This window comes from Pipistrellus hanaki (assembly GCF_964339955.1).
Source record: "Pipistrellus hanaki genome assembly, chromosome: 14".
Classification (NCBI taxonomy): domain Eukaryota; kingdom Metazoa; phylum Chordata; class Mammalia; order Chiroptera; family Vespertilionidae; genus Pipistrellus; species Pipistrellus hanaki.
Genome location: NC_140516.1, coordinates 36831166 through 36844749, shown reverse-complemented (window position 1 = coordinate 36844749; position 13584 = coordinate 36831166). Strand labels below are relative to the sequence as shown.

Genomic DNA, 13584 nt, shown 5'->3' with positions numbered 1-13584 from the left:
AAAAATCAATATTTGATTGATTCATTCATTAATTCACTCATTCATTCAATAATGTTGAATGCTTATTTCAGTGCTCCAATTCCTACCCTAGTGTTTCTCACTCAAGTGCTCAATAAATGTTAGAGGGAAGAAGGCAAACAGAGAGGGGAAGGTGAATGAATGAGCAGAGTCAAATAATGGAAGAAGTTTAACAGAAGTAATGTCTTTGTCTCATTCACATTTGGATCTAATAATGGAAAAATGTAATCTACTACTGACTTTGTAGCATAGTGTCAAATAGATAGAAATAGATTTAGGCAGCCATAAATGGGCTCTGCCTACATGTAGGCACAGCAGGAGATTGTCTTCTGAATATGTGTTTATGAGTGAAGCAAAGATCTCTTTACAGCTCAAAGTAACATTGCACTCTGTTTACTAATGCTGGCTATTTCATTTTAGAAAAATAATGTTTCATTCTATAGTACAATAAGGATATAAAATTTAAATAACCCAAGAAGAGGTAAACTACACAGGTTTAAAACTACACAGGTTTAAAGGCCTACTATGATGCCAATATATATCTCCAAGCTACCGAATGACTGGTTGACTGATTACTATGATGTACACTGACTACCAGGGGGCAGATGATCAGCAGCTGCCTCCTAGTGGTCAGTGTGCTCCCACAGCCAACCTCCTGAGGTCCCCTACCAGCAGGCCCTGATTGGCCCAATCACTGGCCAGGTTGAGGGACCCTACCTATGCACAAATTCATGCACTGGGCCTCTAGTCTATATGTATAAAAGACATTGGTAATATGCTTGGGAGTTTGGCTAGGAGTTCAGTTGTTCACTGTGACATGTGCTGACCACCAGGTGGTGGCGTGGAACAAATGAAGTACCTGGCTGGCAGCTGGAAGGCCTGGATCAGCCCTGATGGCGGGCCAGGCCTAGGGATCCTACCCATGCAAGAATTTCATGCACTGGGCCTGTAATACCAAATAGAAAGTCCTTTCCTAAGAGTACGTTTTGATTGAGGGGAAGAGAAACAGGCTAAAGAAGTACTCAGGAGAGGCAGAGGATCCTAAATACAAATTATGTATTTTGTTTGTATGTCACTTTATTACCTTAGGTGATATTCCTGGGTGATTCTGATTTTCATATAGCCAGAGCTTATACACTAGAGACATCTTTTAGAAAAATAAACAAACAAATTTGCACATTTTAGAAGTATATCTGACAGTGAACACATTCCTAGGGCTGCCTAGGACGTTAGTAGAGAGCTGTGAAAGTGGAGAGCCGGAAGTTGAAGCTTCATGAGCTCCCCAGTAAATTAGCCTCTGTGATTCCTCTTGGCTGTGCATCTGCAAATGGGAGAATATGAAGCAAGGGAACCTTTGGCTCTGTTCTTTCATATATTATATATTAATGATAAGTTAGGGACTCTGGCTGGAAAGGTATGTTTATCACAAAAGAGCTCCAAAATTGAGGACATTTTCATTCCATGAGCTATATTTTCTTGATTAGTAAACACAAATAGATATTAAATATACCATCAATTTAATAACAGCCAGAAGAGAGAGTAAACAGCTGACAAGTTACTTTTGATATTGATCATGAAAAACATTTGATTCCAAAATCATTAAAGTATGAAATATGCATCATTAACTTCCAGCAATATAATTGTATTACTTTTTAGGTTACAAATGCCTCTTATTGAGTGTATCATATATTACTATCCCATTGAAGAAACCAGTAATTTGCTCAAGGTCACACTTGCTGAGTAGTAAAATTAGAATTCACACCCAGGCCCGTCCAACTCCAGAGCTCACACTACTATCCAATATACTATCTGCATTGCCTATACTTGTTAACCATTATTTCATAACCCATATAATATTTATATTCCTAACTACCCATGATTAGGAAGGCTTTTAAATAAGAATATTGACCGGCCAGCATGGCTCAGTGGTTGAGCATCAACCTAATTCCAGGTCAGGGCACATACTTGGGTTGCAGGCTCGATCCCCAGTGGGTAGCATGCAGGAGGCAGCCGATCAGTGATTCTCTCTTATCATTGTTTCTATCTTCCCCTATCCCTTCCTTTATGAAATCAATAAAAATATATATATTTATTTTATATATGTTTTTAAATAAATATATTTTTAAAAAAAGAATATCGAATGTTCCTGGTGAAAGTATATTAATTTAATCCCCAAATCAGTTAATGTAATTTGGGGTTCGTCTCTTAGAAATCAGGACTGAATGAGAGTTGGAACCACAATATTAGATAATATCTAAAGTTACTACAAAATTAGTGGAAGATGACAAGCCTTTCAGGGAGTTATTTGCATTCATTCAGTGGACTTCATTAATATGTTTCATATGCACAGGCTTTTGGTTCTGATATGTGCAAGGCATGGCATTGTGGAGCTATATGCTGCCCATGGACATTGGCGGAATTGCCCTGGGAACATGACTGTTGGGCAAGAAGCTTCTTCAGAAATCTACTTGGGGTGATTTACCGATGTTTACACCTGGAAGTGGGGAGATATCCTCAGCGAGAGGAAATTACCTGTGAGGCTGGTGGAACCTGTCACTTGTCTGTGGGTAGACTGTTCAGTAAGACTGAAGGACAGAGAAGGACTGGGGAAGGAAGGAAGGAAGATTGCTTTATGTAAAAGTAACTGTTGCCTAGTCTCTTCCTCCATCAGAATTTACCCTTGAACAAGCCATGGCTTTGGGATTCTGTGACCTTTCTTCTTTATTGTTCTGCATATGCTCATAATTTCCTTGCCTCCCTGGTGACTTTATATTTTCTGTGTATGTCTTATTTTAATTTTATGTGGTTTTTTTTTTTTCAATTACATTCAATTGCTTTTCTGTGGTTTGAGATAATAAGAGCAGAGAATGCAATTTTAAATCCTAAAAATGACACAGAAGCCACAAATTAAAAATTGATCTAATACCGAAAGAAAATGGGCAAAATGTAGCATTCCGGAACAGGAAGATGATAAAAAGAAATTATACAGAAAAAAAATTAATGAAACTGACAGGAAGTGCATTAGACAGAAGAAATAAATCAAGAGAATGTGTTGAGAATGGCTGAGCTCAAAATAGCTCGGCTTGTCTAACTTAAGGACATATTAAATATGGAAGCAGTTTAGTCAGTAGAAAGCCTCTAGGTTTCAAACAGGAAAATTCAACTAGGAAGTGAACAGAGTACTAAATTGCAACTATAAGTATTTGATATTTGCTGTTAAGTTTTGAGGCTGTTAATTTTCTTCTCTGAAATTTGATCTTCTCATCAGTAAAATATCTCAAGTTATTTCATGATCTCATTTATTTCACAAGTGCTTAATAAATGTTCTATCGGGTATGCAAAAAAAAAAAAAAAAAAGAAAGAAAGAAAATGCTTATAATATAGGAAGGAAAACAAATAGGCAAACAGAAAATTATAACTTGGTATAATAAGGTTAAGGTCAGAGACAGGTTCAAAGAACTTTGGGGCCCGAAGGAGAAAAGTAACTTTCTTAAGGTTTGAATAAAGTTTCACATAGGAGGTAACATGAATTAACCCATGAAAAAAAATCAGATAATCTGGGTGAGGAATGGATATGGGGAGAAGGTTATCAGTGAACACCTAAAATAAGATTGTGTGGTTGGAAATGATGATTCCATTTTGCATAGTAAACCAAACGTATTATGGTGAGGGAGGGCAGAAGAGGTCACTCAGGGGTTTATGAAGTATCTTAGATACCAAGTTAATTAAAGTAGTTGGCATCAGATTCCAATGGCTCAGTGGTTCTCACTGTTATTTCATAATGTCTAACATACCCCACGGACAAATTTATAAAATAGACCATAGGTTGTTTGCAGTTAATAGCTCTCTAGTTTTTCTCCCAATTGAGGAATCCCAATATATAAAAATCCCTGGGTCCTAACTACCAGTAACAACCGGAGAGCTGACCAACCAACCGTAAGTCAGTGTTGGCCCTGCCTACAAGCAAGTAAGGGGCAATCAGGCAGGTAGGCAGAGGGGTTAGAGGTGATCAGGTAGGCAGACAGCCCCTGGCTAGGTTGGCCCCGCCCCCAAGCAAGTGGATAGGGGCGATCAGGTAGACCAGTGATTAGGGGTGATCAGGTAAGCAGACAGCCCCTCGCAGGGCTAGCCCTGCCCCCAGCAAAGAAAGAGGAGGCCCAGGCCAGCCAAGCTATTGCAACCCAGCCTATCACCTCAGAGGGAGGCCTCCAGTGTCAGGGAAGGGGGGTGGGCAGTGCTGCACAGATGGCAAGCAGTGGCATTGGCAGGGGTGGGGCCAGCTGCCTGCAGCCAAGAGAAGGAAAGTCCTGATAGGCCCTGATTTCAGGCCAGGCCTAGGGACTCTACCCAAGGGGCCCCAGATTGTGAGAGGGTACAGTCCGGGCTGAGCCCCCCCCACCTAAGTGCACGAATTTTCATGCACTGGACCTCTCTAGTCATCTTATAATTCTGGTAAATGAAAAGAATGTAACTGTGACAACTTAGAATCTCTTTTCTTTTTTAAATCATTCCCCAGATCACTACTCTCAAATTCATTACAAGCAAGTTAATTTTAGTACATCTCCTAACTAATTACACAGACCTCTGTGAACACACAGCAGTGTGGAAGGTGGAATTGTCAGGAGGACTGAGGAAGAAATGGTAAGATCTAGCACTCAGAACAGGGCAGGGAGGAAGGAGAGGGTAGAATGAAATGATCTCCTCTTCTAATAGGAGGTAAAGTAAAAAAATATATAAGAAAAAATGTAAAGAAACATCAGAACATTACTGAACTCTAACCAGAACCTCTTATAAATATAATATGGAACAAAGAGGCAGAGGCACCCCGAAGAGGAGCTCTGTGCATAGGTAAGGTTTAAGAAGCTTCCTGAAGCTTGAACTGATGATACAGGAGTTAACTTCTGGTTTCTTAAAGAGCTACTGCTCTTCCTGATGTCCTGGGGAAGGTTGATTTCTGAGTAGATGAGAGGCTGGAATTAATGGACTCCAGCTTCTTTTGGAGGGTGGGCCTCCTGCCAGGCTGATTAGCCAGCTGGCCTGTCCACTGTTCCTGTTTTATTGCTTCCTTTCTCATTAAGGAAGGTGTTGGGTTTGGATAACCATAAACAACATGTCTGCTGCTACAAGGCTACCATCTCTTGCAGTCAGTGGCTGAGACCAGGCTCTCAGGAGTCATTTTTTAAAAAAATACTTAGGTCACAGTTTTTGAGAAACAGGAAAAAGGAAGTCCAGGTTTGAAACTATGCCACGTAAATGGTTATTTTTCTATTTTTACTGTATTTCCTTTAAAAAAAATTTCAAAGTGGTAGAGAAAATAAAACTTTTAAAAAATTGGTGCTGTTTTTCATAACCTCTTCTCTCTCACTCACTTCCTTCAGTATAGCCACACAAATAGTCCTGAGGCCTTCAAGACGGAAATATGAGGGAAGAGAACTGGGTTTCCCTTCACCCTGCCCCCAGTCAAGCCCAAGGATTCTGATCAGCCTCTAGTCACTTGTGAGCTTTTCTGTGGGTGCTCAAAACTCCCTTGTCTACATGGGCCCAATGGCTGACGTCTGTTTAGAACTGAGCTTCTGAAAGGGAGCGAACCATTTCACTCTCTCTACCTTCGCATCAGTAATCTCAACATTTGTACTTCCCCCTCCCCAGTCAGTGTATTTCTTAAAATAACCTTCATTGGCACATCATTTCTCACCAGGAACATACCATTGTTTATTCCAGTACTGCAATTTTCTCTCTTCCAGCACAGGGAGAATCATATTTACGCAGAAAACCGCAGTGTTGAACTAGAGCCCTCTGTTTCTTAGAGTTTCACTTTCTAAGGGAATTTTGCAGGTGGTTCCATCTGGTTTTCCTGGTTTGTTTCGTTCCTAGTCTGCCCTTACCGATTTCCTCCCTAGTCCCAACCAGCACCCAGCCTCAGTACCTCCCTACCACCTCACCACAATGGTCTCCTCTGCTCATGATAGTCATACAGTTCAGCAAGCTTCTCACCATGTTCCAAATAGGAAATGCTCAGAAAATCCTTGTTGATCTGTACCAACTACTCCCAAAACCTTTAATATGAATATTTTCAAGGAATCTCTTTTCCACAGAATATTTCATATAATTTGTTTAGATTTTTGTATCAAAGTTCTACTTCACTGTGTGTGTTTTTTGTTCATGTGGCCTCTCTAGAAAAAGATAGGAATTGCTTCTGTGTTGAGAGTGGATAAATGAATTACTCTGAATGGGAATTATGTTAATGTAAATGAACCCTGTGCATTTTTAATTTTAAACGGGCCTTTCTCTGCTACTTAGCATACATCTGGCCCATTATCACGACGACAAGCATTATGTCCAAAAGAAAAGTAACCAGCTCTAATGTTAGATTAATCCAAACATAATCATATGTACTTTGGACAAGAAGAGTGACTTAGATAATTTTGACTTATACTTTAAGAGCTTACCATATACCAGACACTTTTCCAAATGCTTTATAATTATTAGGTAATTTAAATATAAAAAAGGCACATATACTACTTCATTGGGATATAATTCACATACCATAAGAGTCACCTTTTAAAAGTGTGTAATTCAGTGACTTTTAATATATTCATAGAATTGTATAACCATCACCACTGTTTAATTTTAGAATATGTTCATCAACCCCCAAAGAAACCCCATACCTATTTGTAGTCACTTCCCATCCCCTCTCCTCTCCTCCCTCTCCTTTTCCAACCCTAAAAACCCACTCATTTGCTTTCTGTCTTTATGGTCTTGTCTATTCTGGGTACTTCATATAAATGGAATCATTAATATGTGGCCCTTTGTGTCTGGATTCTTTCAGTTTAATGATTTCAAGGTTCATCATACTGTAGTATTTACCTTTTTGTTTTGTATTGTTTAACCAAACCCCTTTTCTTTAATTGTCTCATTTCAATATCTGTCCTTGAGCAAAAATTAAATCCTGAATATCCTAGAAGTCAAAGACAAAAAGAAAAACACCCTTATTTGACTCAATTTTAGTCACAAAAGAAGTACAAAGTTTATCAACAGCACAGGTATTTTTAAGGGGAATCATTGGTGTAGTCCTTCAGTGTCACTATATGGCTCTGTCTTTTGATCATTTCAGGTGTTTTCCTGGCTTTCTTAGTTATAAAGTGTTGCCCTGGCTACGTGGGTTCAGCACTTAGAGTCATTTGAGAAGGGGGAGAGACCTGTCTGTGACATCCTCAATAACTTCTCTTTTTGAGTGCACAGGGGATTCTTATTTAATCTTTTAACAGCATTCCAATTTGATCTCCACTATTAATTCCCAGGGTTTTTCTTCCTTTTTTTTTTATTTTATTACTATCTTACTTTCACCTGAAATTTTTAAGTATTTTTACAATTTTATTACTTAAAGGATCAAGCTTTTTGCCATCGCTGATTTGAAAAATAGGCCTCAAATAATCTAAATTATCTAGTAATTATTGTTGTTGTTGGGGTTATGGAAAGGCAGGAAACTGTACCCAGGAAGAGATTTTTAAAAAAGAAATCTCTTTGCTGATGTCTGCCCATGAGTTTGGAAAGAGGAAAGTTCTGACATACATGGGACACACACTCTCTCTCTCTCTCTCTCTCTCAAATTAATTTAATTCTTTGCATATATATATATATATATATATATATATATATATATTCCTGAATTATAGAAAACTATTATCATCAATTCATGCAAAGACCTGCTTTAATTTTTATCTTCATCTCTAATCCAAGCACATAAGGAAGCCATGCATTTGAGGGAAGTACATGTGACCACTCCCTCAAATGCATGACTTCCTTATGTGTTTGATATATGTCTTTAAGAAACATATATCTTTATATACTGTTTAGTGTTATTGGGTGTGAATGGGTAATTATATAAATAATATTGGTCCATAAATATAATTTTGTTGATTTTTTTTAACATACCACTAACCCTTTAAAACCTGTTCATATTGCTGGATTTACATTGAATTTATTGCTCTAACTTGTGCATACTATTTTACTATATGTATCTACCACGTTTTACTTTCCTATTCTTCTAGCATCAGACACAAACATAGTAAACATTCTCATACTTTTCTCCTTAGAGACCTAAGGGAAAGTAGAGTTGGTCTAAATGTATGAGAGAGTAATCGGTGGGCCATGGGACCTTACTAAATGCACTATCATATTTATCCAGTGCCTCTTGTGTATAACTAGCATCTTCTCAGTCCCACATCCTGCTCTGGTTATCTCTGCAGAGATCAGAGATAGGCAGGTGCACAGGCTGCAACCAGTGTAGTGCAGGTATGGTGCATTAAAGCCTCACCCCTTAATGAAATGGGGGAATGGCTGGAGGGGATAAATAGTCACAAGGCTACTCTTGACCTTTGGAGGATACTAGCCAAAGGATAGTTCTGAGACACAGCTCTTAGCAAGATCCCAGTGGGATTGAATACAAATTGCCAGCACTGGTTGCCAACTTGAAAATGCTTCCTTGTACTGGTCTCCCCTTCTTCCCTATTTCAGTCCCCCAGTTTCCCATTCCTGCTGATATTACTTCCCAAATGAGCCACCTATAGACAAGCCTTTGTGTCAGCTCTGCTTTCAGAGGCTAAGCAGCGTACAGCATTATCCCTAAGTACTGTCTGACTGCTTTCCAAAAGATCTGAGCTCTGTTTGGGATAGTTTGGCCACTCTCCAACTTATGGATTAGACCCTGGGCCATTTCAAAACGTCACAGAGCCGAAACTGGTTTGGCTCAGTGGTAGAGCGTCGGTCTGCGGACTGAAAGGTCCCGGGTTCGATTCCGGTCAAGGGCATATGCCTTGGTTGCGGGCACATCCCCGATGGGGGGTGTGCAGGAGGCAGCTGGTCGATGTTTCTCTCTCACCGACGTTTCTGGCTCTCTGTCTCTCTCCCTTCCTCTCTGTAAAAAATCAATAAAATATATTTAAAAAAAAAAAAAGTCACAGGGCCACCTTTTGACAAGAAGTTTTGCCTTTGCTTAGAAGACTGCTCCCTGTGTAGGATCTTTCACCTGTGGGTCAGTGATTTTTTTTTTTATGCTTACTGCAGTTACCTCAAAAATGTGATTGTAATATGCACACATGCCCTGGTAATTATAAAATATTTCTCCTAGACATTGATCTCTGTGGTCTCTTCTGATTCATGACTTTTGATGCATGGACAATGCACTCATCCATGGATTTGTTGTAACAGAGTATTAAGAAAATTTTCTTTTCACTCTAGCTGGTTTGGCAAAGTGGATAGAGCATTGACCTGCAGACTAAAGGGTCCCAGGTTTGATTCCGATCAAGGACACATGCTCAGATTGCTGGCTCAATCCCCAGTAGAGGGTGTGCAGGAGGCAGCCGATCAATTATTCTCTCTCATTGATGTTTCTATGTCTCTCTCCCTCCCTTAAATCAATAAAATTTATTTTAAAACAAAAAGAAAATTTGCCTCTCAGTGCTTGTTAATAAGGAATATTATAGATTTATATCTTCCAATGAAGGATATTGCAGTCAGTCTATGTCCTGGAAACAGACTTGTTTTCTTGTCACATTGAAGTAACTTAGGAAAAAGTGATCATTTCCTTGAGTTGACATGTGTCTGTGTCAATATTAATGCTTGGGTGTGTGTGTGTGTGTGTGTGTGTGTGTGTGTGTGTGTAATGTGTGTACTGGCTCACTGAATGTGGTGCATCAAAATAAAGAAAGCACAGGTTATTACCACCTGGGAGTAAGGGATTGCAGGAATTTCCCTAAGGGATATGTATTTCTTCTTATTGGGGAAGCTTTTAATATCTCCTTCTGCTTTGTTGTGTGACCAGGTGGTTAATACATACACTCCAGGAAAGAAGATTTGGCTTGAAGGTGTGGTAACTACCTCAGCTGGAGGCACAAACAACTTATCAGATTCCTATGCTGCAGGATTCTTGTGAGTAACACTTTCAATTTCACTCCCAAGGACTTTGAGGAAAGAAGGATAGCAAGACTGCTATAGTTCCTCAGTATTCTTCTCTTGAGAGGGAGAGTTCATGTTGAAAATTCTTCATCCATTTATTTGTGAATATGTTTAGCCATTCAATAAAGCAAGATTAGAGACTTCTCTAGATATGAAAATGCCAGGCACAGGCATCAGAACAAGATAGTAGCAGCAGTAGTCATAAAAGTAATAAAAAATTTATTTAATGTCTCCAGTAGAAAACATAGTGCTGACATTTTCTCATCTAATTTTTACCATCGTTCTGGAAGATGGGTAAAAGTAACACAGGGTTTTTGCCCTCCAGGATCTTAACATTGGAGGAAGGGAGACGAGATAAGTAAAGTCATAAAGATAAGTGCCATAACAATAATAATTTTAACTCTGTCGTGCTTACTGTGTGCCACGCACTGTCTAAAATGCTTTATATATGGTTAATAATTTAACAGCCAGTGAAGTAGGAACTATTACTTTATAATAAAAGCCTAATATGTAAATCGAAAGAACGGCAGAAGGACCAGTGGAAAGACTGGTCGCTATGATGCATTCTGACCACCAGGGGGCAGATACTCAACACAGGAGCTGCCCCCAGGCCAGCCAAGGCTGGTGCCAGCAGGGCAACCCCCCTCCCCGATCTCCCCACTGGTCACCCTGCAGATTGGCACTAATCACCAGCCAGGCCTAGGGAACCTACCGGCATGAATTTTATGCACCAGGCCACTAGTTACTTTATAACAACCCAGTGAGATAAATACTATTATTAGTAGCAGAGATTGGACTCACACCCACGCAACATGTGTGACCACCTACAGCAGTTCTCCTTTCCCCGAGTCTGTCTATAAAAGAAAAGTGATAGACATGCAAAGGAATCAAGGATTTCTCTGACTGGGAGGATCAGGAAGGGCTTAATGGGAAAAGTAGCAATTGAATGGGACAAAGAGAGATTACTTTAATTTCTGTTGGTGGATTCATCAAGATGGGTGCTAGGTGGGCGCCATCTCTCTGATGGAGAGGCAGCAAGGCAACCCTCCAAGCCACGCAGGTTTATTTATAGGGTCAGAGGAGCTTATTTGCATTCTTAAGTAGGCCCTAGCATTACTGGATTTACATATCTAGACCCGCCCCTGCTGACACCTGGACAAAGGTACTCTGCCAGTGCCTCGGACTCAGCTAACAATTTAAAGAATGTCCATGTGCCTTCTCAGGCTGCCCTCTACAATGTGGAATAAAAAAATCTGGAGTAGCATCTTTGGTGAAATATTTCAGTCAACTTACCACCTTTCTCTATTTGAGCATAAAAGGGAGACTTAGAACATCATGTATCTCTTCCTCTCGGGGCTTATTATTACTGGAAGAAGATGAAGATAACTTCAGTACTAACCATCCACTCTGAAAAGCCAGGGGGAAGCAGGAGTACTGCCATAGTCCATTTTGAATCCTGTGGGGATGTGCATATTGGATGTGGGTTTAGAGAAGAAGATGCATATTCTTCCCTTTTGTGTTACAACTTCTTCAAAACCTCCCCCTATACTAGCAAAAAATCAGACTTACTAGTTAACATTTATCTGTAGAGGTCACAAGTTGGAATTTGATACTATCACTGTAAATGTGTAGGTATAGGTATTTATATACCCAGTGCTTTACAAATGACTTACGTAGTCACAGCACTTTTTAAATCTATCCTCAATGCTGAAAATAAGGCCTGGGATTTACAATTGATTAATTAATGTCCTTGAATGAATAATGAATGAACAAGTAGGAACTTTTCACATATAAAAATACCAAAATATGGTCTTGTGTTGACATCCAGATGCTGGTAGATATAGGGGCTCACATATACATGGTGACATATTTACTCATCACTCTGTTTCTTCATTCACTCAACAAGGACAGGGCTATAAAGGAGAATAACACACATGTGCTATTATTGATAAATACTTGTTAGATGTAGGTCCTATTGTATTTGTTCTATTTTCACATTGAAAGAACACTGAGTTAGGAGGCATCCACCCAGAATTCATGTTATAGTTCTACTATAAGATATTTAGTACTGTGTCTCAAAGGAAAAGCCAAAGCTGTTATCCTGATTTCATATTATTAATAAAAATAATAAAGACAAGTAGCTTAGGCATGACATTCCAAAATAATTTTTAATTCCCTGGGTTACAATGCCCCAATTAAAACAACAACAAAAAAGGTTCTATTATATTATTGTTAAATTTCCTTATATATTTAAAACTTTTGTTTTTGTGTTTTGCTTTGTATTTATAATTCTAATTATCAGTAAATATTTGTTAGTTTTTATGAGAATAACGTATAATTGTCAATGTGAAAATTTATTAAAAATATTAATGATATTCATTCATAATATAAAATTTAGCAATGCTCTTCATTTCATTAAGGGAAAACTTCCATTCTATAAGTCACTGGTTTGGAGCTCCATATGGTTTCAGATTTGGGAAATCACAGCTATGCATAATATGTCTCTAGTATGCTGAATGATGATTTTTAAAGTTCCTAGAATCTAATTTGATCCAGATCATTTTCAACACAATAAAACTACACTGTACCAGGAACAGGGATGGGTGTTTTGGATATAAAGCTAAATGTATGTCTGTTTTGATGAGTTTATAACCAACTGGGAGACAGCAGAGTAGTGAGCAAGTGTTTGTCATTTAATGGGCTGGCAAAGGTTATGAATAAGAGTACAGAGGAGAAAGGTACTACCTTTGGCAGCAGAAGTTAAAAGGAGGTGACACTTGACTAGAAAATTAACAGGTGGAAGGAAATTTGCCAGATGAGATGGGTAGAGGAAGAGAGGAAGGGAATACTGAGCAGAAGTTGAAACATGTATAAAGACTCAGGTAAGCATTGAAAGCATTGTGTATTTGGGCAGCCATGGCAGTTTTATGTAGCTTAGAGTCTGGGAAATGGGGGTTATGGTGAGAGAAAAGGATAGAGGTGACAGATGAATCTAGACACATATGCTGAGAAAATATTATGAAATGGCTCAATATTATACTGAGAAGACTGAAGCTCTCAGTCATATTAATTACATTTATATTATTACAATTAGAAGTTTCCCTAAGTTGAAGAAGTAGAAAGAGAAATAGAAAAGAATGAACTGAATTTGTTAATAGTGAATGCAGAGTTAGCATGGATGTTGGAAGAACCTAGAGCACAGTGTTTTTTGAAGGAAAACATGCCCTGGGAAGTGGGTGTTTGGCATAGAGAGGTATGCAGTAAGTGTTTGAGCAATGCAGATCCTTCACTGTGATATGCATGTGATGGTAGCATGTTTGAATCCCTGTGTAAGTTATAGTGTGAATACAATTATTATTGCATGGACTGCTGATGGTAATATGAGGGATACAAATGACTGTCCCACTCTTGCATAGATCATACAAGTATTTGAATTAGAGACACATGAAAAACACATGCAGTCATAAGGTGAAAGCAGGAGAGTTTTCAAGTGATGAAAAGTATAGTGTGTGTCTCCTGTGATTGTGTATCCTGTGGCCAGAGGGTAATAATGATGTTTATAAGTGCCTAGGGTGTTCATTTAAATATTGAATATTACAGGAATAAAAG

General features: G+C 38.8%; 1 protein-coding gene across 4 annotated transcripts in view; it reads left to right on the top strand.

Annotated features, from left to right (window-relative positions):
- The window catches only part of HPSE2 (heparanase 2 (inactive)), a 438368-nt gene that overhangs the window by 306307 nt on the left and 118477 nt on the right, over positions 1 to 13584 (top strand). For all 4 annotated transcript variants that reach the window (XR_014796800.1, XM_084904090.1, XM_084904089.1 and 1 more), the window contains exon 8: positions 9842 to 9948. Coding sequence is in view for 3 of the 4 variants with exons in the window: in XM_084904090.1 (XP_084760216.1) it covers positions 9842 to 9948 (107 nt within the window). In the remaining variant the exon portion in view is untranslated. The remainder of the gene's footprint in view (positions 1 to 9841; positions 9949 to 13584) is intronic.